The sequence below is a fragment of the Daphnia pulicaria genome, chromosome 7, assembly GCF_021234035.1.
Source record: "Daphnia pulicaria isolate SC F1-1A chromosome 7, SC_F0-13Bv2, whole genome shotgun sequence".
Lineage (NCBI taxonomy): Eukaryota > Metazoa > Arthropoda > Branchiopoda > Diplostraca > Daphniidae > Daphnia > Daphnia pulicaria.
Window position 1 is genome coordinate 8,861,710 of NC_060919.1, and position 24,641 is coordinate 8,886,350.

Here is a 24,641-nt window from a genome sequence, read left to right on the forward strand (position 1 = left end):
ACCCACCCTAAAACTATCTCCCTACCACCCTCCGCGCTAATACGCTAGCGCCACTACTGACCACTGCCCGTAACATTGTCGGCAACGGCGGCGATCTTTAAACAAGATGAAGGGGGGAAGTTTCGTCTTTGAGGAATTGCGTTGCCCACAATGTTACGGGCAGTGGTCGGTAGTGGCGCTAGCCCTTCAATAATTCTTTTATCGATATTTCTTTTCTTATACTATTCTTAAGAGAAACTTAACTATCATTACTAGATGGTAGCATAAGGTAGAAAAACGTACTTGTAGATAGTTTCAGCGCGGTATCATATGACGCGCCGTTTGGCTCACTACCCCTGGCTGACTTGGAAATACCGTGGCGCCACCTAGTGAGCGTATGTGTAACTACCATAGGGGATGCTCCTACACCAGCCACCGTGTAGTGTAGTGATGGTGGATGGCGTAGTGTAGTGTGGTGTAGTATGGTAAAATCCCGATTACACTTGCCTGGTCTCCCATGTAGTGTAGCGTTTGGCGTAGTGTAGTGTAGCATAGTGTAGTGAAACCGGGTTTTTTCAAATTTTCTGACTCCTGATATAGTGTAGTGTATGGTATAGTATAGTATAGTATAGTAGAGTGAAGACGGAACTTTCTACAAATGTGTCCTTCCCCTGATATAGTGTAGTGTAGCTTAGTATAGTTACATATAGGAACTATATGATTGGATTGGATTGGACTCCGGCCGTCTTGGATAATTTTGTCACATTCATCTCTTCATCTATATTTGGCGGAGTGTTCCAGAACGAATTCACGTCAAGTCATGCCTTGCATTGGCAAGATCATTCGTTTTATACTGAAGGCGCTCGGCCGCTCGCCGACAAGAAATGTTTGTCAGAGACACTGCCCTGATGCGCGCCGGACAGCGCATTGTCATATATCAGGGGAAGGACACATTTGTAGAAAGTTCCGTTTCAACTATACTATACTATACTATACTACACCATACACTACACTATATCAGGAGTCAGAAAATTTGAAAAAACCCGGTTTCACTACACTATGCTACACTACACTACGCCAAACACTACACTATATGGGAGACCAGGCAAGTGTAATCGGGATTTTACCATACTACACCACACTACACTACGCCATCCACCATCACTACACTACACGGTGGCTGGTGTAGGAGCATCTCCTATGGTAGTTACACATACGCTCACTAGGTGGCGCCACGGTATTTCCAAGTCAGCCAGGGGTAGTGAGCCAAACGGCGCGTCATAGTATCATGACGATAGAAATATAACGGGAAAGGGGTTTCGTTTCGTCGAGACCCAGGCCCCAGCTGACAGGTGCTTGCGATACATTCAAGATTTGAGTTACATAATGTGAACATGAACATGGCGTTTGTTAGTAAAATTCGCTTTTTGGTTTTAGTTAATATTTTCTACCCCGTGTTTGTGTCGTCCGTTTGGGTTAAGAATGTAAAAAGCGTTGTACAGTGTTCCAATAAAGACGATACTATATCCGCCGAAATCTACGCGATTGAATCATCAAGTTTCATATTAAGAATGTGCGGGTGCAATGGGTACGACATTATCCCAAAAAATTTCCGACAAGTAACTGTGGCACACAAATCGTGTGAATTCCCTGTGATTCGTATTGAAATTAATCGGAATACATCTGAACTTAATTGTGTTTTGTCTAAACCTATTGATATCGATCTTTTTCGCTATAACGGACTAATACTTTGTCCTAGCGAAAACAAAACTTGGGACACCGCTGTGGTTTTAAAATCGACGTTAAGGTATTATTCAATTCATCACTTGCCGCTGTTGTACACAGAAAATCAAAATTGTCTGTCAAATTAATATTTTAAAGTTATTTCAACTGTATTTTTTTCACCATGAAGTAATTAGTTCTAGATTTCTGAAACGTAAAAATGACAAGTAGGCCTATAATAAAGAATAATGTAATAAGTGTCTTGATTGTCGTTTTAATGGCCTATTTTGTTTTTGCTGGATATGCGATTATGCGGGTTACGATACACAAAAACATTTAATGCTTGGCCGAGCAAGGTTTCACCGCTGATATAAATAACGTATTCCGTATTCCGTATTTCTATATTAAACGCTTATTAGTAGAGAAATTTCATTTTTCGTCAATGCATGTACCGGTAACGAATTTCTTTACCTACATAGCAAATTAGTCGGGAATTCGTAAGGCTGAGTAGCCTATATTGTTACATAACTCAGTGATAAGAATGTTAGAATAGTTTTTTTTTAAACAAGTTAAATTATAAGTATATTTCTTTGCAAACCTATTGCTTGGGTAACCTTGTGTTGCCGAGGAATTCAATCATCAACTCGTCAACAATATTCTTTTCATCGGAAGAACTACTCTCTAAATTGTGACTTTCTTGTTCCGATGATGATTGTGCTTGGCGTGAATGCGATGTGAGAGTTGCTTAGCCAATAGAACCATTTCAATTACAAAACAAGTTGAAAACAAAAATGTTTCAATAGGACAAACTTGCTGCTGACTCAACACAAGATCTTGGTCATCTTGTTAATGCTTATTCTTGAAATCGGCTTCGCAGACCTCCGGCAAATCGCTCAGCTCCAGACATTGAATCGATCGTGTCAACAAGAGCTGACTTTCGACCGGCCGTCATAACAGGACTGCGCGTTGAGGAGACAGCTGAAAAAGAAGTGTTTTATGAAGACGGAGTTTCAGTCTTTCTGGCTGGTACACTAGTAAGGTTAATCTATAGCTTAATTTTTCTTCATTTAAATTTTAAATTCCATAAATGTTTTATTTAAATTTAATTTTTAGTTTAGTTATTTTTTTTTGTTTCTATTAGGGATACTTTTAGGCTTTTTTTTTTATTTGTTTTGACATAAGTAAGATACAAGCTCGAACTTTGCGCTTTTGCAGGTAATACAAAAAAGCGTGCATGACCAGAAATTCATGTGATTCATTACATAAATGCACTTGGTATTGTTACTGTGCACGCAAAAGTCTTTGTATTATTTCAATTATTAAATCGTTGATCGTTGGTTTTATAAGGAAAATATGGCATACTTTCACGTAAATTATTTTTGGACGATGTGTTGCATCGTTCGCCTTATTTTATTGATGGACATGCTCGTGTCAATTGTTATCTTCGTTTTCTTAATCAAATAAATCTAGGTAGCTGTGCGCTTGTTTGGCTACGACTTCAGCGAAACTTCGGAATTCCGGTTTGTTTTTGTTCCCCGTGAAAGAGGGTCGGACTGTGAAGATTTGCCCTTCACAGTCACAATTCAGGTAAATTAACAATTTGAATTTTATTTACTTGATAGCATTGTTTAAAACCATCCTGTACACAGCTGAACAATGGATCGTTGACTACGCACTCGTCTTTAGTTCATTTTCGTCTGCCCATCTCAGATCAAATTAACAGTGGAAATTCGGAAGAAGGATCATCGGCGTTTTATGTTTGTACTTTAGCACGGTTAAATGGTTTGAACCGGTGGTTTCATCAAGGCAAAGAACCTGGATTGAAACTGCGAACTTACCAGCGTTCTCTCCCCATATGGATTCAAGTGTCCATCATAACCATTTTGTTATCCTTATCTGGACTTTTCTCTGGTCTCAATTTAGGTACTATATATCTGTTTTCATAAAAACTAATTGCGAATTTTCTTCGGCTTGAAGATGCATAGCTTTCCTGTAGTTCAGTGAACTTTATCGTGGACATTTAAAAAAAAATTAAAAAAGTTCAAAAATATTTGCGTTACTCATTCTGTAGGTTAGGTTAGTTATATGAAAGGTTAGGATATGAAATTGGGTCCACACGGCTAAGCTATATAACTTATTCAATGTAACCTATTCGTTAGTGTGTGTGTATAAAAGTATCGTTTTTGTAGGACTCATGGGTCTCGATCGCACCGAACTGAAAATTTACGAAAATACTGGATTAGAAAGAGAGAGACGTTTTGCTAAGGTAGTCAACTTATCACCCATAGTTTTCGAAAAATTGTCTGATTTGTCTGTCTGTCTGATTGTCTGATACAGACCATAATCCCTATAAGAAATCACGGAAATTATCTGTTATGCACTTTACTTCTGGGCAACGTACTCTTCAATTCTACACTTACTATCCTATTGGATGATTTAACATCTGGTATTATTCACCGTAATATGCTTATTAAGTCACTTAACGATATGTATTGAGCTAAAAGGTCTCATCGCAATTATCGGATCAACCTTGGGAATCGTCATCTTCGGTGAAATTATCCCTCAGGTAATGAATTCTTATGTTGATGCAATGATGCCTTTGCGCGTTATTTGATTTATTTATTTTTTTTTTTTTCAAAAATATATATAGTCGTTATGTTCACGATTTGGACTAGCCATAGGCGCGCATACGGTTTGGATTACAAAGTTTTTCATGCTGATTACCTTTCCCATGGCATATCCAATCTCTTTGATTCTTGATCGAATTCTGGGAAAAGAGATTGGTGCATTTTACGACCGAGAAAGACTGAAAGAGCTGATAAAGGTATTGATGGTATTTATTTGTTATTTCATTAGACAGGAAAATTTTTAGTTACTTAAATGTTTAGTAGCAGTAGATTTATAGCCTACTCTTATCGCTTTCGAAGGGTTTTGCATTTTAAATTGGATTCTCTGGAAACCGATAGTTCAAGTGTTTTGTATTCTAAGCACGCATTCTTTCGTATAACGAGGTCTAACCAGTTGTTTGTTTAGTTGTAGAATTGTCTTGATTAAATATCAAAGGCCTTATTGAATTGCGCATTTTTGTTTTAAAATTTAAAACGCCTCATGCCAAGTGAAACAGAAACCAACAAAGAACAAACGCATATACTTATACTTACCGTTCCGTTTTTTTTTTTCTATTTACTTTTCTTGATACAAAGGTCACGAATGAGTATCATGGCTTGGAGAAAGAAGAAGTTAACATAATCGCTGGGGCTTTAGAACTCCGTCGGAAAACCGTGGGAGATATTATGACGAGGTTGGAGGACGTTTTCATGCTGAGCTATGAATCAGTTTTGGACTTCGAGACAGTTTCAGAGATAATGAAGCAAGGTGTTGCCGCTCAGTGAACCATGAAAATTCGACATCTTAAAAAAAGGACTAACATTCTGATATTTTACAGGTTTCTCGCGAATACCCGTCTACGAGGAGCAACGCAATAATATAATAGCTCTGTTGTTCATAAAAGAATTGGCTCTGGTAGATCCTGACGATGCAACTCCGTTGAAGACCTTGTGTCAGTTTTACCAAAATCGATGTAACTTCGTCTTCGAGGACACAACACTTGACGTGATTTTCAACGAATTTAAAGAAGGCCACAAGGGTCATATGGCCTTTGTTCAGCGAGTGAATTGCGAAGGAGACGGTGACCCGTTTTATGAGACGGTGGGATTGGTAACTCTAGAAGACGTCATTGAAGAATTGATCCAGGGTTAGCTATATTGCAAAAAAAATATAAATACAAGTTGTAATGATTTTATTAATGCTTTTCTCATTTTTGTTTCAGCTGAAATTGTCGATGAAACTGACATATGGAGTAAGTTATTTCCATTTCAATTTTTATTACTTACATATAGTTCTGTTCTTTTTAAATTTTAGTGGACAATCGAAGTAAACGTCGTCGAGAGAAGGGTTGCAAGGTTTTGCAAGACTTCAGTAACTTTGCTGTGCGCCATCGCGTGAAGCCTGCTCATAAAATCTCTCCCCAGTTAGCTTTGGCCACTCTACAGTTTCTCACTTCCTCTGTCGATCCATTTAAGACTGAGTGGATATCTCAAAATATTCTTCTTCGATTAATACAGCAAAGTTCGACCATCCGATTTATTCGCGTTAAGAAAAAGGACAATTCAAAATCTGATCCGGAAACGCTACTGTTTCAGCAGGTCAGCAACATGATTATTAATGCATTTCTTAATTAGATTTGAAAAATTTTCTCCGTTCTAAAGCCTAATTAATTCATATTTTTTTTTAAGGGAAAGCCCGCTGATTACTTTATCCTTATTCTTGAAGGCCGCGTGGAAGTGACAGTTGGAAACGAAAATTTGTTTTTTGAGAGTGGACCATTTACCCATTTTGGTGCTCAGGCCTTGACGTCATCCTACTCATCGGCTACGGGTTCGTATAATTAATGCTACTACAAATTACTACTCATCTGAATTCTTAAATCATCTTATCGTCCGATGAGGGGGCAGGAAAATTGAAATGAAGAAAGTTATTTAAAACTAAAAAGTTCTGTCGAGTTTTTTTACCGACTTCGTTTGTTTTTTGCCTTGCATTTTCATTTCATTAACGTTATTCTCTGTTGAAATTTTGGGATGGGTACTATTGCTTTTAACTATAACATGGCAAAAGATGAGCTATATATTGTAGGGGGTTTAATAACTTTACTGCATGGCGATTTCACCAATGGTTTAATGTTATTATGTATCAGGAGAATCGTCATTTGCCAACCAGTTCTTTCATGGCAGCGTACAATCAATTCACTCTCCAATCATCGATGAATTTGACATTGGCGATAATGGAAGCAAAGCTGCACGTGGACAGGCGTTTGTTGTTGATTATACTGTTCGTGCGGTCAGTGATCTAGTGTATTTTCACATGAGCCGATCCCTGTACCAAGCAGTCAGAAGTGCTACCGTCCTAGAGCGGGTACAGCGTGAAGTTGTGCCACGAACGACGGAATGCGAATCTGCTTTCATGTCTAGCAGAGAAGATTCTGATACGGTATGGGATTCCTGCAACTGAATTACTTTTATGTAGATGATAAATATTGTGACTAATCCAATTTTTTTTTAAATTGCATTTTAGTCTGTAAATTTGACGAACGGGTTTTCACCTATTGAGTTACAACCTGACAGTTCTCGTTGTAATTCTAACTGCCTCCTGACTAGATCTGATCCGGAAAAAGAAAGCCTACTAAGTAGTTCACGAGGTAGTTCATTACCTAGTACCCCAAATGTTTGTGTGGTCGATAGTCGATACAAAAGAAATGACGTTTTCAGTAGTTGTTCACCCCAGACCATCATTAATCATCAAAATGATACTGGAAATTACTCTTTTCCACACCGTTCTGATCGATAATTCCTTGGATAATTCGATTTAGTGAAATATTTGATGAAAACTGGGAAAACAGTTGAACAAATAGTTCGTCTACAACCGCTGGCGTGCTCAAATATTAGTGAAATTGTCGGAGAACGATTAATGTGGATGCATCCTATAAATGTGGTACCACTTCTTGACATTCCCGCTGATAAAATAATAATGTAGAAAAGGGAAGGTGCAAGACGATGCGCACTACTATGGTTTGTTGTTTTATCAATCTAAATTTGTTTTAGTAGTGATTGAAAATCTAGAACTTTCATTGTCAACACATTCACACAGTCGATTTTTTTATTGGTTATTAAAAATAAACCACAAACATATGTATTCCTTTAATGTACTGTAATTGCGTAACATAAATCGTGTGTGGAAATGTAGGAAACCAGTTATGTGAGGTGAAACAAAGTAACCTATTTCGTACTTTTTTAAATTAACAAAATTTCGCGGGTTTTCTGATCAAATCGGGGGAGGAGCATAAAAATCGACACTAGCGACACCACATTGAAAACGAAGAACTATCAACCTGCTTCTTCTGCTTCTTGCATCTCGATTCTCGAGTAAGAATCCAACTTCTGCCGTGTGTCCTTGATTAGTTGATTTTAATTGTGTTGGGGGAAAAGCATTTGTAACTTTGGAGGTTTTCAAGAGTCGAATAGAACAGAGCAACTCTTGTTACGGTGGCAGGTCTCACCAAAGCCAAGTACAAGTAGCATTTTCCACAGTAATTGAAAAAAATCGTTGGAAAATGACAACTGCTTCGCGACCAACATTTGCCCCTGCTACTGGAGGACAAGGCAGGGGAGAAACGTCTCTCAGTTCTATGAGTAAGCAATATTCGAGTCGAGATCTTGCATCACATACTAAACTAAAATACAGGTAAAATTTAAATTTAATTCAAAATTTCTGACATTCTAATTTTATTTCTTTTGATAGGGATATTGGTCAGGGATCATCAGAGGAAGTTCGCAACAAGGATCTAAAAAGAGATCTAGAGGAACGTGAAAAATCTCATAAGGAAAAAGGAGATCGCAAAGACAGAGATAGGGCTGTTAAATCAGCTTCGTCAGTATCTTCCCAGTAAGTCTGAAAAACATTTAACTTTTTTTTCCCTATCTCTAAAAACTATTTCAGTTATGGGATTAAAGAATGTGTTAACACTTTGCAGGAAGAAATTACGTGTTGATCCTAGTAGCTTGGATGCAGATGATCCCATTGAAGACGAAAGTGATGACAGTGTTGATGAAGAAGATGAAGATGACACTGCTGAATTAATGGCAGAACTTCAGAGAATAAAGGCTGAACGAGCATCTGAATTGGCCAAAAAGGTATTATCATTGACTTATATGCTCTTGTTTGTCAAATATACAAATTGCTTGTTTTTCAGGAAATGGAACAGAGACAAGAAGAGGAACGTATCAGAATGGAAAATATTTTAAGCGGAAATCCATTGTTAAATTACGCTGGGAAACCTCAGAAATCTGACTTGCGTGTCAAACGACGATGGGATGACGATGTTGTCTTCAAAAATTGTTCCCGTGCTGAGCCGGAAAGGAAAGAAATCACTTTTATTAATGATTCACTTCGGTCTGAATTTCATAAGAAATTCATGGACAAGTATATTAAATAATTTTTTATGTTCCATGCATTTGATTAAATACATTTCCTGTCTTAATTACTAAGTTTATTTGTAAAAAATTTTTTTATGGCTGATGCGTTAAACTTTGTAAAGGACTAAAGACACTTTTATTCAGTATACCAATTCTTCCTTTAAAAAGTTTCCTTATTCATTCATTGGCATAAATTACAATATAAGAAAATATTTCTAAATTATTTATTCCTCTTTGTTCATCAAATAGAATTTTATAATTCTAAATATTAGAAATTGTTGACATAACAATAAAAAACCCTCGATCACTTTTTATTATCGCGACGTGACGACTCTAGTCGTCATAATCTTCGATGATGATATCAGCGTCCTCGTCCCGATCCTTTTTACCATTCGAGTTTACGAAGTCCACTACATTTGCTGAAAAATCAGTGGATTGACTAACTTGAAACTGGTGGTAATTAAGCTGACCTGATGTTGATTTTAACCCTGCATCGATTTAATTAAATGAATAATAATAAGAAATTTAAAAATAAAGAGAAATGAGATCTCACCGTCTGTTATTTTAGATCCTGATCGAATAAGGTTGATAAACGGCAATGTTTCAGAAAAAAAAGAGGGTCCACATTTATTACCATAACCGTCTTGTACGTGCATGTGCAATTCTTGTTGCTGTTGAAGAACTGAATAATAATCAGGTTTTCTCAGAGGACGCCAAGCACTACCTTGAGTTTAGGAAATTACTTGTCAAGTATATAAGTGTATACACCTTTTAACGCAACCTCATTACCGTTAACGCTTGTGTTGCTAAACAACAGGCCTCGCACACCAGTTAAAAGGGACCATTCATCAAAAATATCTTTATACACCAACTGGTTACCAAGTGAGTCGGCTGAGCTCAAGTATCCTACAGCTTTGGACACATCTTCAATTCGGTTGAAATAGAGCGGATAATTCTGGTGTAGGTACAGCAGAACCTTAGAGGAAGCTTCATCAATATTTTTAGTTAATTCATTAACATCTTCTTTCAATGGCAGCCGAAATTCTTCTAACAAATGTTTCGGTAATTCAGGCAAACTTCCCTGAACTTGATCCAATCCTATCACGTTTTAAATAGAGACCAACGTATGACAATAAGTTATATGCGTTAAAACATATGAAGTGATTACTTTTTGAATGGAGAATTTTTCCAATTGCGTGCATGAAATCCAGCGATCCATCTCGGACATACATCGTGTTTAATGAATCTTTCTTTTCAACGGAAGCAAGTTTCCTCTTTTTCGAGTAGGCGGGCGGTTTTTTAACGTTGACATTGCCTAATTAATAAAATGTAGTAAGTTTGTTCACGAATAAAATTATTATGAAATATTTACTTGTAGTTATCCAGTGCATCGCATTCAAAGCACTTCGCAGGTCGCCATTGCAAGATCCAACAATACCTTCGATCACTTCAGGTGGAGTAGCTTGTTTAGATTTAAGTGAAACTCTTTGTAGTGCTTTTAGTACAAAAGTATTTGCAAGACCTGTAAAGCTGCATGGAAGGACAAAGAAACTTGGTATAAAAAATTACCAAACAATAACCCAAATGAAAGGTACTTGACAGTGGACATCATAAGTCTTTCTGACAAAACAGTTGGAAAAAGTTTTAGCTGAGTGCTGTTGAAGGCTTTCGTACTAGTTAATATGAATACAGCAGGTGTTATTGTTCTATGTGAGTACTTCCTAAACAAATTGTAAACAGAAATTACTAGCAGGATTCTATATAAAATAACATGCTCACAAAACTCAGCCTACATACAGGAGGATATTGTGCCATCTTTCAAGATTTTTGAAAATCATAGGGGGAAATTCTTTTATGAGAAGAATTTTTCTCATGTTGGAATTGTGAGCAACTGAACCTTTAGCATCTTTCATTTTAAGAGTGGAAAAACGATTTGCTCTTTCCAAAAACTCTTCTAGGTGATCATAAAAATTGACATCTTTTTGCTTAGGCTCTCTATAATGGTGAGGATTATCTAAAGATAGAATATCCTTAATGTAGAACTAAGTAATAGACTGCAATATTTTACAAACATTGTTCATATTCCCATTCACTAGCTTCAAAATGCTTGATTGGTTCCTCCCAAGCTAGTATTTCTATGTTTAATTCTTTGCACAGTACACTTAAAGTTTGATATTTGCCACATCCAGGGGGGCCAGTTAAGAGAAGAAACTGTCCCTGAAAAATTAAAGATTTTATCAATAAAACTCCAAAGGTAAGTGAATACTGTCAAACCTGCTGGCTTTTTGAAAATGCTTGTTCCAACCAATGTTTCACTTCTGCAACTTTTTTCTTTTGAACTACAAGTTCACTAGAGTTTACTGGTGTTGACGTACATTCTGTAGATTCTGTTGATTGTTTCACTCTTGCAGAATCATACATAAGTGATTTACTGCTGCATTGTTTCTTTGTTGAGTGTGTATAGCCTTCAGATCCCTTTGCAAAATCTGGTTTCACCCACCCTTTCTTTATTAAATTGAGGAAATAATATAATTATTTTTACAATGTTATTTATTATTTTTACCTGAGACATGGTTTCAATTATTTCCCTTTACCAAAAAAAATTTGTTTAAACTAGTTAGTAGTTAACCAGACATTAATTTAGTTAACCAGCAATCGTCGAACGATACAACACAACCACTTCCAAAACAATCAAAATAAAATCATAGGATGACTGAAAAGTTGGCCATCAATCTCAACATACGAGTGAGCCCATTTCTCGCGTACGCTTCTGCCATCTAGCATTTCCAGCAAAAACTTAGCCTACTGTCCTTTTTTCAAAACCACACTAGACACATAATTCACTAGTAATATAAATAAGACTACCGGTGGATTATTTTATTCCAAAAGCAACGAGGATTTTAAAAATTATACATTGATGTTTTATTTCATTTCATTTGATCAAAAATGAACTTCGACCATTGTCTCTAGATGGCACATTTAACAATTTCGCATCAAAATTGTTATATAAGATCCCCGGCCATTGTATTGAATGCAGTGGTAATGTAATAAGCTCCGAAACTAAACTAAACTTATTACCTATTGAGTATTGACCACTATTGAGCATCTACCTCTACTTTCGGGAGATCAATAGTTTGTTTCGTCTTACGTAGCGAACACATTGTTTAGTTTGAAACAATAACGAATAACTCTCATAATTTTCTTCAGTTTGCTTTCCTTTGTGTTGACGGGTATTGTGTGGATCAAGTCTAAGAGAACATCGATTGGCCTTCGGTCATAATGGTCGCGAGCTTACAGACAAAATTGGACGAACTAAAATTCGTCGAATAGTCCAAGAAATCCGCCCTGTATCTACTGTTTGCTGTTTTTGCTAGGAATTTCCAATCATCTTTGAAAAGGTATTTTATTTTTCTCTTTAGACTTTGGCTAAATAAAATAGGAGTAGAAATACAACTGGACTTTGTTAATGGTGCAAATTTATTTTACCCAGAATCTGAACAATAAGTTTAAATAAAATATGATTTAAAATACTATTTTTGTTTTGTTTTTATGAATTAAATGTTCTTATTATCTGAAAAAGTAAAAGAGATTTAAGGTGTGTGCTAGCCTAATCTTGTCCACATTTTTTGTTGTTGTCTAGATTTTGAAATTCATGATAAAGTTTATTACTTCCATTACTCAACCTTCATTGATCTCCCAACAGTGTCTCCTTTTAAGAACAACATTTGGGTATGCTGAGTTTTGGTAACATTTGGCAAGGGGCTTAGGGCCCACTTTGTTGTTTGGGAAAGTTAAATGGAAAAATTCCAATAGCGCTGTAGCGCCATCTGGTCACAATTATTTGGTTTTCGTTTCTTTTTCCGTTAACTCATTTTCATGCGATATGACAAAATCATTTGGTATCGCAAAATATTGTGCGTCAGCTACAATAGCATCGATTATCCTTCCACTGTGCATTGCTGGATTGCTTTGAAATCCATATTTATTAAGCAGAAAGGTTATCTACTCATTCAAAAACTTACTAGTATAAATGCTGTTGACATTGGCCTAGTTAATGTCTTTTTATTTGTGAAAACAGTTGATTCATTGCAGATTTCCTTTTTGTATTATTATTATCCGTTAAAAACGTTAAAATGATGATAAATGTTGTATGGTTGCAGGTCACTGCACTGACTACTTCGTTAAAATCATCATCCAGTCGAACAGTACGCGTCGTTTTCAGTGAACTAGGAGATGAAGTCTTGATAAATTATCATGGCCCTAAACCAAGCTCTTTGTTGGTATCAACATAAAATCGGCGCCTACGACAAACAGATCTGGGAAGAAACAGTTGAACAACGTATACTTCATGGTCTCTCGCACGTGCCAAAGAAGTCTGGCAAACTCAAGTTAGACTACATAGATTTGGACGTGGTTCGAGGATCCTCTTTTCCTAAAGCTAAGCCAAAACACGGTTTGGTCTACCTTAGTCAGCTATGTGTTCTACGTCTTCTATTTTTACCTTTTCACCGACATTGGTGGATCCAGCAAACTTCCTGCGGTGTTTTTCAGCTGCTCCTGATTCTCTATGGATTTCAAATGGTCAATATGGTCATATACTTCACTAGACCTCAAGGGATCAGCGATCCTTCTATTCGGATAAACAATGAGACAACCGACAATCCTGAAATAATTTATCACGATGTGTCAGCGGAAGAGGTACTGGTACCCGTATTAATGATGTGCATTCTCAGCCTTCTTCTTTCGCAGGTAATTATTATTATTTCCTTCTGGTTTACAATCAGGATTTTTCGAGAATTTATTTTGTAACTGTAGATGGTGTCCACCCAAGCTAACACTCATTTATCTCCTCGACGACCGAAAAGTAAATTGCGGACTAAGCGAACTAAAAGAAGAGTTGGTCGGAGAATAGGAACTACGCCGTCTGATTCAAAATCATCCCTGGAAAATGTTGAAACGCAATCTCCATCACCACCTAGTGATCAGAAACCAGACGATATCATAATTGAGCCTAAAATAAAGAAACGTTCTTTTTCGGAGGAGAGACAAACATCTCGAGTCAAAATAGGGCAACGTTCGTCATCATTGCAATTGGATTCCACACATGTCTTACAGCAACCTTTACGCGTTTCTCAGTTAGGAGTTGCCAGGAACCAGCAGCCAGTTGTTTCCAAAAGAAAAGCTTGGTTTTTCTCATGGCCAGTTCGCCTCGTTGTTCCTAACCGAGTCACAATCGAAGATGAGGGATTTGATAGTTTTCATGGCAACAACTCCAGTTCAAGCGATTGCGAAAATGAGGAAAATGCACTGCCTGAAAAAATAGCCCAGTTGAATCCCCTCGGAGTTGTGGGATTGACTGAGATCAATGCGGACGACAAAGTTGAATCCCCAACCGAAAATTTTAAATTGGAAATTAATGGTAGTGACTCAGTTCCCAGTTGCAGTTCTGACAGTGCTGCTGACGGCCAAGGTAATTTACAATTCGAGAAATCAATAAGATTTGCACGTTAACGTTAACAAGAACTTGTATAGCAGAGACTGCCGCAAATGCTATTCAGCCTCTGTTACGGAGACGGCGAAATTTACCGTCGATTGCTTTGAAACTCATTCCCCCAGAAGCAAATCAATCTTTCGGGATTAACTCAGAGATGGAATCAGAACGACCCCCTCGAAACCCTAACCCCAAATGTGTGACAATCATGAGCAATGAGAGGTATTCGTTTACGTTATTTTTTTCCAATAATCTTCACAGCAAAGATTTTATGTAGACGTTGTGATAACTCAATATTGGCTGGAGAAAGTAGTTATCAGAGTTCCTGCGAAAGCGATGGAGACGCTCACTCTTCAATTGCTTCTCCAAGCTATAAGGTATGGTGTCTAAAGAAAAATTTTGACGTCGAATCAGAATTGTACATGCATGGCGCTATACATTTTAAGCTATCGGAACCAAGCACTCCCCTGGATTGGACAGGAGTGACAACCAATTCGGAGGAATGTTCTTACAGTTCCGAGTCTCGTTCCGAGTCGGATGAAAATGAAACAAACCGCTTTGCCAGTGTAGTAGGTGATATAAATTGGAATGATGAACTTGCTTTTTCGTGGGAAGCTCATGGAGTGAGTTGACGTTGATAATTTATTCAGCGAACATACTTATTTCCACTGTATTTTCTTAGACTCCTACATTAAGTTCGTCGTCGGATAAAGGTTAGTTAAAAAAAAAAAAAAAAAAAAAAAAAACATGTGGTAAAATAAAGAAGATTAACCTAAAACAAATCGAGCGATTAAGTAACATCTTTCGATCTTTTCACTTTTTCTGTTGTATAGTCAGCTGTACCGTTTGGGAAGGATTGGAGGTGAAGAAAGCTGATCTCTCCGTTCTTGACGTAGCAGCAGCCATCATAGCAAAAGTAGATGTCATGCCGGAAAGCACGGACTACCTGTGCGGAGGTAAGAAAATGAATGAAGAGTGATGCTCTTTTTTTTTAATGTGTTACTTTTATTAATGCAAAATGATCTGATTGGTTATATCTTTGCTTGTTGAATAGGTTTAGTCATGGCAGGAATCTTTGCTCTTTTACCCATCATTTATCGAATAAATAGCGCCGTTGGGTCAGCCGTTGTTGACATGCTTCATCCAAGCTCATTTCGCAAAGCGCTGCATAGTACCAATATAATATGCAATATCCTTTTTGGATCCTCTCGATGGTAATTTCAACTCCAGAATAATCATTAGAAAATGTTTTGGGGATGTATTTGAATCTTTTAACTCAAAAGGGAAAAGATTATTGTAGTCACTGCAGCAATGGAGCGCTTCGCAATGGCTGCGTTCTTTCTCTTTCTCCTAGCAGTGGCCGAGAGAACATTCAAGCAGCGCTTCCTCTACGCGAAACTCTTCTCTCATTTAACGTCTTCGCGTAGAGCACGAAATTCAGACCTTCCACACTTCCGTTTGAATAAAGTTCGGAACATTAAAACATGGCTTTCGGTCCGGTCTTACTTGAAGGTAAACATTTGAAATCAGAAATTTGTTCATTTCGATGCATTTTATTAATGTTGGCATACTTTCAGAAACGCGGCCCTCAACGTTCGGTAGATTGCATAGTTTCAGCGGCTTTCATTATCACACTTTGTTTGGTATCGTTCTTGTGCATGGAATTGCTTAAGGTATGTCGAAACACTCGTACTAATTGAAACTAATCAAATCAATTGATATAATATTGATCGTGAATAGGAGTCTCAATATCTGCATCAGTCTCTCTACAATTTAGAAGTCCTCTGTTGGTGCCTAGTTTTAGGAGTGTTTTTGCTGAGGTTTATGACACTTGGCTCCAAGATCAACAAGAAATATAGGAACCTCTCAGTTTTGATAACTGAACAAGTGAATTATTCTACGAATTATTCTTATTTTCCCGTATTTTCCACATTACTAATCTTAATTATTTTGGTGAAGATAAACCTCTATTTACAAATGGAACAAAAACCCGACAAGAAAGAAGAATTAATGTTGGCAAACAATGTGCTGAAGTTGGCTGCTGATCTCTTGAAAGTAATCCAACGAAGTTAAACAACATTTTATCCGAATTGTAACCGAAATGTTTTATGATCTAGGAATTGGAGAGCCCATTTAAAATATCTGGACTTTCTGCTAATCCTTATCTCTACAATCTTACCAAAGTTGTGGTGCTTTCTGCGCTCTCTGGAGTTTTATCAGAGATGTTAGGCTTTAAATTGAAACTACATAAAATTAAAATACGTTGACTAGGCTATTGAGTGAGGGCTAGACAGTCTTTCATAGCTGTGGCGTTTACTCGTCCAAATTAACGAAATGAATTTCAAATATAACAAATTGGGTCGTAATTCTTTCCGTCTATTCGATACCGTACATCGAGTACATCTGTATTGTATCTACACCTACTAACCTGCAAAGTTTGCTGGATAAATTTTAAAAGTTACCTATAACATTTTGTTAACCCAATTAAGTGCAGAGCTTTGGCTAGTTCTAAACTTTATAAATAGTAGTGTTCATGTTAACCCGATGGATTGATCTGTGATGCCGAGCTAGGTTGAAAACCGTAATTTGATCTTAAATCGGAAACATGATAGCTATTTGAAACATTTATGGAACGATTCTGCAACAGTTGAATGTAATCCACAACCTAACATAACCTAATAGTGTTGTAAAAATGTGTTGACGCCTTGAATACTATTGGTTGACTGAATTTTTGAATCTTCATTTTTTTTCGTTTCAAATAGTAAATCTCAACAAATATTAAGAATGCATCTTAACACGTCATTAATTTGTTTGTCAATAACTGGCTTAATTATTATTTCTCTATCTTTGTGTGGGAGAAAGTAAAGGTTTATTTTCCGTTTTTTAAACTTGCAAATGCGCAACATATGTTCCGTCCAAATTAATGAAGTGTCGAGTTGAGACCAGATCTCTTGAACTATTTTCCTGTTTTTCACAAGGATTGTATATACAGTATTTATATCTTTTTTCTGAACGAGTACTAGATCATGCCTGGAAAGAAGAATAGAGGGAAGCAGAGGGAAGTTAATAAGGGAAGCGGGGCATCCCCCCAGATCGATCACCCTTGCCCCTGATATTGATCATCTATGGCAAGAAAGTTCATAAAAATGAACCTTCGCCGTAAAAATGCTGGTGAAACGTGAAAAGTGCATCGTACAGAATGAAGGAGCTAAATATATAAGTATTTTCTATTAAAAAGATTTGCAAGACTGCAAGAAATCAAAAGTTCCGTTGAACGCTATGTAGGCGGCTTTTAGGGAATGATGACGAAAACGCACCTCGGTTCAAAGCCAAATAATAAATAACGGTTACCAAGGTTTAAGAATGGAGACCACAGCTTTATTTTGATAAATTACATTATTTTTAAGTGGCTTAGTTGACGGGAAAACTGATGGGGATGGGGATAAAATGGGGGGGAAAAAACGATTTTTCGGTTATTTTTAATAATTTTCTCGTAAACGACAAAACTACGAGATTGCGATTTTCAATCGTCTTGGCGCAAAATTATTAAATAGAATTAGTTTTATTTTCAACCCCCGTTAATCATAAATGCACTGTATATAATTTTAATTGCAGCTCTTGAGATTGCACCGCGAATAATTATGGAAGAATTATGGATTGAAATAGAAACATTTTCGTTACCAAACTATTGCGAATCAAAAGATTCAATTTCAAATGCCAACGTCAAAAAATAGATTGAAGTTGAAACACACTTTCTCTCTTTTACTGATTTCCTAATAGCTCGATTGCCATTAGCAACGAACATCTATCGACCAATCAGTCCATTATTTTTTCAAAGCACTTCCTCATTTTAGAATCAGAATCTCAACGCTTCTCAGACTTAAACATGAAGACAAATGAAATACTTTCAATTGCACTCAAAATTGTGTTTGATCGAACTGTCGACCAACTTATTTTCCATGAAATGATCCAAGATGGCAATTCTAATTCCGAGTTCTCTAAATGGAGGTATTTTAATTTGTCGCAATTTTCTAATCGCACAAATATTTATTGGGTGTGTTCGATAAATAATTGACGCCGTATTTAGGTTCTCTATTGAAAGTAATTTAAAGTCGGTTCTTAACGAAGCCCCGGGAAAAAAAATACCGTTGCTCTCCGTTCATATTGCGGAAATGAAAGAACAAGAAGAAATGGTGATGTCGGAAAAGCTACATCTAGAAGACGTTCTAGGGCAAATTGAATGTGATGAACAAGATTTAGTCAATCATAATATGCAGCTACACAAAACGAGTGAAAGTTTGAATCGACAAATTTGTGAACTCAAGGTTACCACTTTCAACTTCCAATTCAAATAATTACTTTTCGGTGTTTTTGTGTGGTATTTAATTATTTATTCATATTTTTTCGTCTATTAGGACGAGCTTGATAGAAGAACAGAATCTGCCTCTCGAAGCTTCGAACATTGCCAGAATCACGAAGTGGCTAATGTAAATAAATTTTTACAAAAATTTAATCAAGACCTAGAAGAATGGAGTGGGAAAATCGCTACTTTGGAAAACGAGATACAATTGGAGACCCAGCGAAATGTCGACGAAAAAATTAAACTTTGTACTGAAATTGACGTACGTAATTTCGTTCGTTCAGGCAATTTGTTCAGCGTTTTTGAAAAGATGATTTCAGATATGTTGTCGAATTTAATTAATGTTTAGACATTTGCATATTAGATGCTTACGGAGGCCCTTTTGGTTTTGCGTGCCAATTGGGAAGAATCTTCTTTTAAGCTTACCCAAGAAGGCAATGAAGCAACAGAAATACGCGAATCTTCCAGACGACAAATAAGTCTGATTTCCAGCGAGGTACTGAACATTCAAATTCATTTTATGTAAAAATTTAATTGTGATTTTCCCCATCAAAAAGCTCAACAAAAGAAAACTAGTGGTAAATGAATACCAAAAAGTCAAACAATTAGCCGAACAGGAGAACCTAGCATTGATCAAAATCACATTGGTATGTAGTCGTCGTATATGGCTGAGGTTTTTCTTAAGATTTCTTTAAAGAAAATATGCGTTATGATTTTAGGTTGTGATACGAATCCAATCATGGTGGAGAGGCGTTATCGCTCGGAGAGACTACGCTAGATTCAAACTTGCCTCCAAAAAGAAGCCCAGAGCAAAAGCGCCAAATGTGACATCAGTAAGAACAGGCCGTCAGAAATAATCCAACTGAAAGTGGATTTGTGTTCGGCACTGGTGGTCGGTAACAGCTGTTCCTTCGTTGAGTTTTGCTTCTAAAACAAAATACTACTGTGGAGAATCGGATTGGACAAACAATATAATGTTCATGCTCCTGTATATTGAAACACACAAAAATGTTTGAAATGTAAATTAAACATCGATTGTTATTTTCGCCAGCTTTCCACAATGAATGAATTTAGTTAATGTAAGATATTTTCGTCTTTGACGGCCATTGAGCTCAAAGTTACGAAAGCTGTCTGAAATAATTTTACCAATAATTGTTATAGTATACAAATACATGTTACAAGAATAGAATAAGGATAGTTACTAAATGACTACCGTAACTTAACTTACAAGCATTTGTTTTGAACATGAAGAATTAATACAATTGTTTTACGATCAATTCATATATTTCTCGCGAGCGCAAGGCAAAAAGCGATGTTGATCATTAAGAGTATTAAATTTAAAGAATTAAGTAAATGGAGCAAAAAACTAAGACGCATTCAAAAGCTAACTCACTGAACTTGGTTGGGCCTTAAGATAAACATATGCAACAAAAAATTATTACCAATGTACGATAGATGCATTCAAAATTGTTTCGTGACCATCCGGACACATGGCATCTATTTCGTTCTTCCTTTACGAGTCATGGCTTAGATACTCAAAAATCAAGAAGGAAAGCAAAAGAAAACAAAGGACTATTATTGAGGAAAGAAACCGATATTTTTTTTTTTTTTTTTTAGTCATCCTGGTTTTGTAAGTAAGAAAATCTGGTTTGCAATAGTAGTAAATATTTTTTTTTTATCACACCTAGAGTCAGTTATCCAGTACACAGCATAGTGTATTCAAGTGGATGGGGACACATTTCGGTGGTGGTGCGAAGGGTAATTATGAAAAGAGGTAAAGATTTATCGATGAATCATTTTTAGAACCGTTACGATCTCAAAGTGTTTTTTACTTTTTTTTTCGTGAGATATACTGTCAACCCCACTTGTGTTGTTTGACATCGAACGTTTCTGGGTTTCTTTACTTTGTTCCAGGGCAAATAAACAACCTTTCCTGTTTTCTCAAACAATCGACGCAACTTCTTTTAACAGCCACCTTTCACGTACAATCGATTTCATTTTTTTCTCTAGATTTCTCCCGAAAGTTTCAAGCTGTGGTTCCATTAATAGGTTCTTCGTGAGCCTTCGTATCGACAATCTGCTTGCGACTACCGCTCGGTTTGTCGTATCTATTGCGTTGATCACGCGAATGAGGAGGTCCAGAGGCCGCAGCAGAATGTGAAGATCCAGCATGTGTAATATTTTTAGCAGTAGATTCGGCAGGTGTCCCTTCTTTACTAGACAAGGCCGAATGCAAACGAGACCCACCAGATGAGTTGTCCATCACAACTGAAGTAAGAACCCAGCAAAAGATACTAAGATTATTATTTGATTAATTAGATTTGATTAATTTATATTACTGTTGGGCCGTCCGTTTGTTTCCGAGTCAACTTTGCGTGGTCTACGACGACGTTGACGGCGGCCCGGTCCTGATTCTTCATTGCTTGAGCCGGAATCTAAAATATGAAAAATGATAGTTACTGAAAGACCAATGCATACAAGAAGAAAACGAAAATCATATCGTCAGCTCATTACCCCTGTCTAGACTAGCAGCACTCGAAAGATCTTGACTATCTGGCGCCGATTCCTCTTCACCACGCCGTTCAGAATCCATCATGCGATCTCCAAAACCACGTCGGAATCCTCTTGATCTACCTCGAAAACCTGAAAACGATCACGTGGAAATTAGACCAAGAACACCGAAAAATGCAGTCACATAAAAGAAAAAAAGACAAGCAGTTCAGGTTTGAACTAGAACAAAATGCTTTCATTTCCCCTTTTAACTTCGCACAAGAAACAACTTTTAACCACTTTTCCATTAGTCATAGCATTTTCAACACATCCCCTAGTCTACGAATCACAACAAATTACTAGAAGACATGACAACATCTGCCCAAATGTTTTCCCATCCTCCAGGGAATCGCAAAACTACTGTAGGTCATAGATATTGGAAAAGTGTACGAAAAGCACACATCATATCATCCCCTTATGGGGAAGGACGGATACTGTGTTAATCAATGGACATAACATTCTCCTCAATTCAGTCATGAAAATACACACGTGTGTAAAGACTCACCGCTGTCGCGATCTCCTCGTTCAACGTGCTCATTTCGTTCCAGACGATCAGCCCGTTCTCCTCGACCACGAGTTACTCCTCGACCCCTCACCGATGATGCAATCCCACTTCTTTCCACATTAAATCTTTCCACAAAACGACCACTGCTGACAGGTGCTCCTCTCCCTCCACCTCGACCCCGACCACGTGTCATGTTTCCTCGGTCACGATTTCCTCCATTATCTGGTTCAGCACTATACCCCCTAAAAATAAATTTAATTGGAGTAAAGCCAAGAAATTTAAAATAAAACAAACATACAAACAGCCAAAATACCTATCAATGCGTCGTGGAGGTGGGAAGGTAGGGGCAGATGTTAGGTTGCTATTGTGAATAGAGCGAAGTTGCTGATCGATCTCCAATTTCTCCATGCGTAATTGTTCCACTTCCTGGAAACAGTCAAAAAAGAGTAATTAATACAGCAGCTTAAAAATCTTTAGGGGGATGACAACTCAATGTATGATTGTCTACTGCTACAGAAAGTAACCATGTCAAGTATAATTAATACTGATTTGGAATCAACCATGCTGAATGAATAGAAACAAAAACGTTGCAAAGAGAGGCTACAAATGGTGATACTAGGAGGAACTAGACTAAAATTTCGTACTTTCAAATGTGCTAGATGATACTCGAGAAGGACTTTGGCATTGGCTATGGAGTCCACTGTGCCCACGAACACAAATGGAACCAATCCATCTTCGCGAGGATGAGTCGGATTAGGTTCGTTGTCTCCTTCAATTTTAACCCGGACAACATTACTCTTGTCGACAATCTCTTGAATGACACGCCCGTTCTTTCCTATGACTTTTCCGACCAAAAACCGAGGCACCTGAATGGATTCTTCGCCATATTCCAGCATTCCACGAGCTTTTCTTACTGAATCTTCAATCTGAAATTCGAAACCACCAATTACAACAAAACCACATGAAATAAAATAAGGCGGTAAATGAAATACTTCTCCGTGTATACGAAAGGTACAGGAATTCTCCAATAGCTCAATGTTGGTTATCCCATCAATCTTTCGAGCTTGTTGAATGTTGGCTCCATGCGCTCCAATAGCCAATCCCATCAAATCCTCCCTCACCGTGAACTCCTCCGTAAAGCTTCAGAAATAAGATAACTTAAGTAAGAAATGCAAAAAACTGTTGACGCTATTCACTCACCCTCCGCTAGAATGTGTTCTTGTACATTCGAGCTGTTTAGCAGCTTCTTCAGTTCTTTTGAGCAGCACCACTTTTTGCGTCAGGTTACGAAAATGCATATCCTGCAACAGACCAGCTCGCTTTCGACTGGATTCGTGCCGTGACTGAACAATCAAAAACATTAATACATTAATACCAGATCAATAAATAAAGAAAAACAAAACTTACCATAACACTAAGCATTCCTTTATCGGGTACATATCGACAGACGGCTGCTTCAATCGCTTTTTGAAATTCCTTGTGTACTCCATCCCTCTTAGCACTGAAACAGATAGTGGTGCAATTACAATTTGGTTTAGGTTTTTTTGGTATACACCAAATGAATATTGTTTTTCTCATTTCATTTGAATAATTAATACTGTTTTGGGTTTTGTTAAGTTAACAAGTGTAAGTAAAACTCACTATTCCCGTAGTTCTTCAGGCACCTCAATTTCAAATTTGAAAAAGTTGGCTTTTGTTAAAGGTGAATTGGTGTTTGATGGACGAATTCTCTCACCAGGTACTATTTCCGAATATGACATCTCCCAGCCAACATATTCCACGACATAAAACTCTCCTCTGATCATCTAAGAATAAAATAAATACCAATGAATTTCAATGTATTAATTCTAGATCATCTTTCAGAAATATTTTCTTGTTTCCTTTAAAAATGAATTAATCAAGAAAATTACCTTAATAACAGCTTTCCACCAACCAAATGCTTCCTGTTCATTTGCTTTTGAGTAAACTTCAATTTCTTGGTTTTCTACAAATGTAAATGGACCTTTGCTGTCCTTGAGAGGTAAGCGGGACCTTGAAAATAGAAACTTTGTTTCTGGCTGCCAACTAATAAAAAAGGGTAATTATTAGTTTGGTAAATTCTAACTTATTTAATATACATACTCATTCTCAAATGCAACAGAAATCTCATCTTCATGAACATCAGTGACAAATGCCTGTAGAAGATGGCATAAAATTCAAATAGTTATAACACAAAATAAGACAAACTAAACACAGCTATGAAAATTTATAAAAAAGGACGTAGAGATTTGCATCAAAACAGTCGGTAAATCCTTAACAAAATTTACAAGCCAAGCCATATTATCAAAAAGGGCAGGGCCGGTTCATTCGCTACCGATTCCAGCCTAACATTTTCGGACTTAAAAGACTATAAACAATATTATCGTTATACATGATGAATCCAGAAGAAATAATTCAAATTTATACAGAATTGACATTGCTACAGAAATTAATAAATATGTATTTTATTATTCACCTTATACCAAGCCCCATTTTCACCCCGGACTTCAACGGCAAGATCCTCCATTTTCCTCGGGGAGCTCGAACACCGTTGCCAAATTGCTCAATTCCAAATTGCAATGCCTATGACTCGTTTCCCCTTGCCAGATTTATTCTAATGATCAACGTTTTCTCAGAGTTGGTTTTCTATTGCCAATCGTCAGTTTTCGTCACGTGTCGCTTTCGTTAAACTACTGCATCTTAAAAAAAATTAGAATACAGACTAAAACTATATTTCATTAGATAATGTAAAATACAATTCCAATTTTATGGAATGTTGCTAAAACGAAAGCGATCCCTATTTGTTTTGACATAAAATCAGGTTAACACTTCACAGTTGGGAATTGGGATTAATAAGATGTTGATGGTTACCTATCAACTTTTACGAAAGATCGTCTATCAACTTCTTGCTCTCTATTGAGCCTAGAATAATGTTTCAAAAATTACCGGTGGTTTGCATTTCTTAAGAAAATTCCTTAAGTTTCTGTG

The 24,641-nt window shown here is 37.0% G+C and overlaps 6 protein-coding genes across 12 annotated transcripts; 4 read left to right on the forward strand and 2 right to left on the reverse strand.

The window, feature by feature from the left end:
* Nucleotides 1-1,299: 1,299 nt before the first annotated feature.
* On the forward strand, nt 1,300-7,458 carry LOC124351033 (unextended protein-like). 2 transcript variants are annotated; one of them, XM_046801787.1, is made up of 15 exons: nt 1,300-1,786; nt 2,579-2,735; nt 3,172-3,288; nt 3,351-3,624; nt 3,891-3,967; nt 4,039-4,147; nt 4,206-4,267; nt 4,352-4,525; nt 4,905-5,076; nt 5,147-5,455; nt 5,531-5,560; nt 5,623-5,906; nt 5,997-6,138; nt 6,455-6,747; nt 6,832-7,458. In XM_046801787.1, exons 1-15 carry the CDS (start codon nt 1,374-1,376, stop codon nt 7,102-7,104), a joined length of 2,886 nt encoding a protein of 961 aa, XP_046657743.1. In that variant the 5' UTR covers nt 1,300-1,373; the 3' UTR covers nt 7,105-7,458. The 2 variants fall into 2 exon arrangements, with proteins under 2 accessions (XP_046657743.1, XP_046657744.1); XM_046801788.1 differs by having other exon boundaries at nt 1,658-1,786; nt 2,505-2,727.
* A 191-nt stretch (nt 7,459-7,649) lies between these two features.
* Nucleotides 7,650-8,797, forward strand: LOC124351035 (spliceosome-associated protein CWC15 homolog). The gene is made up of 4 exons (XM_046801792.1): nt 7,650-7,998; nt 8,056-8,199; nt 8,288-8,447; nt 8,507-8,797. Exons 1-4 carry the CDS (start codon nt 7,868-7,870, stop codon nt 8,747-8,749), a joined length of 678 nt encoding a protein of 225 aa, XP_046657748.1. The 5' UTR covers nt 7,650-7,867; the 3' UTR covers nt 8,750-8,797.
* Nucleotides 8,798-8,945: 148 nt separating this feature from the next.
* On the reverse strand, nt 8,946-11,455 carry LOC124351034 (cell cycle checkpoint protein RAD17-like). 3 transcript variants are annotated; one of them, XM_046801790.1, is made up of 10 exons: nt 11,293-11,453; nt 11,004-11,230; nt 10,802-10,946; nt 10,527-10,743; nt 10,325-10,450; nt 10,102-10,259; nt 9,898-10,044; nt 9,519-9,827; nt 9,283-9,453; nt 8,946-9,217 (listed from the first exon to the last, which is right to left on the reverse strand). In XM_046801790.1, the coding sequence occupies exons 2-10, from the start codon at nt 11,148-11,150 to the stop codon at nt 9,063-9,065; spliced, it is 1,575 nt and encodes a 524-aa protein (XP_046657746.1). In that variant the 5' UTR covers nt 11,151-11,230; nt 11,293-11,453; the 3' UTR covers nt 8,946-9,062. The 3 variants fall into 3 exon arrangements, with proteins under 3 accessions (XP_046657746.1, XP_046657745.1, XP_046657747.1); XM_046801789.1 differs by having other exon boundaries at nt 11,004-11,234; XM_046801791.1 differs by lacking the exon at nt 8,946-9,217 and having other exon boundaries at nt 9,293-9,449; nt 11,004-11,234; nt 11,293-11,455.
* Nucleotides 11,456-11,753: 298 nt separating this feature from the next.
* Nucleotides 11,754-16,948, forward strand: LOC124348643 (protein PHTF2-like). 3 transcript variants are annotated; one of them, XM_046798875.1, is made up of 14 exons: nt 11,754-12,127; nt 12,890-13,478; nt 13,545-14,199; nt 14,262-14,442; nt 14,498-14,597; nt 14,667-14,843; nt 14,903-14,933; nt 15,054-15,176; nt 15,275-15,434; nt 15,504-15,732; nt 15,798-15,893; nt 15,961-16,107; nt 16,180-16,275; nt 16,338-16,948. In XM_046798875.1, exons 2-14 carry the CDS (start codon nt 12,984-12,986, stop codon nt 16,485-16,487), a joined length of 2,640 nt encoding a protein of 879 aa, XP_046654831.1. In that variant the 5' UTR covers nt 11,754-12,127; nt 12,890-12,983; the 3' UTR covers nt 16,488-16,948. The 3 variants fall into 3 exon arrangements, with proteins under 3 accessions (XP_046654831.1, XP_046654833.1, XP_046654832.1); XM_046798877.1 differs by having other exon boundaries at nt 14,265-14,442; XM_046798876.1 differs by lacking the exon at nt 11,754-12,127 and adding an exon at nt 12,320-12,726.
* Nucleotides 16,949-17,039: 91 nt separating this feature from the next.
* On the forward strand, nt 17,040-19,626 carry LOC124348645 (dynein regulatory complex protein 9-like). Its single transcript, XM_046798880.1, has 6 exons — nt 17,040-18,228; nt 18,308-18,545; nt 18,636-18,842; nt 18,945-19,076; nt 19,138-19,227; nt 19,300-19,626. Exons 1-6 carry the CDS (start codon nt 18,107-18,109, stop codon nt 19,435-19,437), a joined length of 927 nt encoding a protein of 308 aa, XP_046654836.1. The 5' UTR covers nt 17,040-18,106; the 3' UTR covers nt 19,438-19,626.
* A 651-nt stretch (nt 19,627-20,277) lies between these two features.
* On the reverse strand, nt 20,278-24,271 carry LOC124348644 (fragile X mental retardation syndrome-related protein 1-like). 2 transcript variants are annotated; one of them, XM_046798878.1, is made up of 13 exons: nt 24,130-24,271; nt 23,757-23,809; nt 23,546-23,699; nt 23,277-23,440; nt 23,043-23,136; nt 22,836-22,978; nt 22,628-22,775; nt 22,280-22,561; nt 21,949-22,061; nt 21,636-21,877; nt 21,095-21,223; nt 20,920-21,015; nt 20,278-20,848 (listed from the first exon to the last, which is right to left on the reverse strand). In XM_046798878.1, the coding sequence occupies exons 1-13, from the start codon at nt 24,178-24,180 to the stop codon at nt 20,607-20,609; spliced, it is 1,911 nt and encodes a 636-aa protein (XP_046654834.1). In that variant the 5' UTR covers nt 24,181-24,271; the 3' UTR covers nt 20,278-20,606. The 2 variants fall into 2 exon arrangements, with proteins under 2 accessions (XP_046654834.1, XP_046654835.1); XM_046798879.1 differs by lacking the exon at nt 23,757-23,809 and having other exon boundaries at nt 24,130-24,232.
* Nucleotides 24,272-24,641: the final 370 nt, after the last annotated feature.

What these genes read in the sequence shown, in the direction of transcription:
- LOC124351033 (XM_046801787.1), top strand. Translation starts at nt 1,374, where the DNA reads ATGAACATGGCGTTTGTTAGTAAAATTCGCTTTTTGGTTTTAGTTAAT. An exon ending in GAGAGAGACGTTTTGCTAAG is followed by an intron (nt 3,968 to 4,038) that starts GTAGTCAACTTA and finishes TGTCTGATACAG; the next exon opens with ACCATAATCCCTATAAGAAA. An exon ending in CATTGAAGAATTGATCCAGG is followed by an intron (nt 5,456 to 5,530) that starts GTTAGCTATATT and finishes TTTTTGTTTCAG; the next exon opens with CTGAAATTGTCGATGAAACT.
- LOC124351035 (XM_046801792.1), top strand. Translation starts at nt 7,868, where the DNA reads ATGACAACTGCTTCGCGACCAACATTTGCCCCTGCTACTGGAGGACAA. An exon ending in CATACTAAACTAAAATACAG is followed by an intron (nt 7,999 to 8,055) that starts GTAAAATTTAAA and finishes TTCTTTTGATAG; the next exon opens with GGATATTGGTCAGGGATCAT. An exon ending in CATCTGAATTGGCCAAAAAG is followed by an intron (nt 8,448 to 8,506) that starts GTATTATCATTG and finishes CTTGTTTTTCAG; the next exon opens with GAAATGGAACAGAGACAAGA.
- LOC124351034 (XM_046801789.1), bottom strand. An exon ending in CATTTTCAAAAAGCCAGCAG is followed by an intron (nt 10,947 to 11,003) that starts GTTTGACAGTAT and finishes TTAATTTTTCAG; the next exon opens with GGACAGTTTCTTCTCTTAAC. An exon ending in AGATGGCACAATATCCTCCT is followed by an intron (nt 10,451 to 10,526) that starts GTATGTAGGCTG and finishes CAATTTGTTTAG; the next exon opens with GAAGTACTCACATAGAACAA.
- LOC124348643 (XM_046798875.1), top strand. Translation starts at nt 12,984, where the DNA reads ATGGCCCTAAACCAAGCTCTTTGTTGGTATCAACATAAAATCGGCGCC. An exon ending in TTTCGTGGGAAGCTCATGGA is followed by an intron (nt 14,844 to 14,902) that starts GTGAGTTGACGT and finishes GTATTTTCTTAG; the next exon opens with ACTCCTACATTAAGTTCGTC. An exon ending in CGGTCCGGTCTTACTTGAAG is followed by an intron (nt 15,733 to 15,797) that starts GTAAACATTTGA and finishes GCATACTTTCAG; the next exon opens with AAACGCGGCCCTCAACGTTC.
- LOC124348645 (XM_046798880.1), top strand. Translation starts at nt 18,107, where the DNA reads ATGAAGACAAATGAAATACTTTCAATTGCACTCAAAATTGTGTTTGAT. An exon ending in GACAAATTTGTGAACTCAAG is followed by an intron (nt 18,546 to 18,635) that starts GTTACCACTTTC and finishes TTCGTCTATTAG; the next exon opens with GACGAGCTTGATAGAAGAAC. An exon ending in CATTGATCAAAATCACATTG is followed by an intron (nt 19,228 to 19,299) that starts GTATGTAGTCGT and finishes TTATGATTTTAG; the next exon opens with GTTGTGATACGAATCCAATC.
- LOC124348644 (XM_046798878.1), bottom strand. Translation starts at nt 24,180, where the DNA reads ATGGAGGATCTTGCCGTTGAAGTCCGGGGTGAAAATGGGGCTTGGTAT. An exon ending in GGTGGAAAGCTGTTATTAAG is followed by an intron (nt 23,441 to 23,545) that starts GTAATTTTCTTG and finishes TTTTATTCTTAG; the next exon opens with ATGATCAGAGGAGAGTTTTA. An exon ending in CCTCCACGACGCATTGATAG is followed by an intron (nt 21,878 to 21,948) that starts GTATTTTGGCTG and finishes ATTTATTTTTAG; the next exon opens with GGGGTATAGTGCTGAACCAG.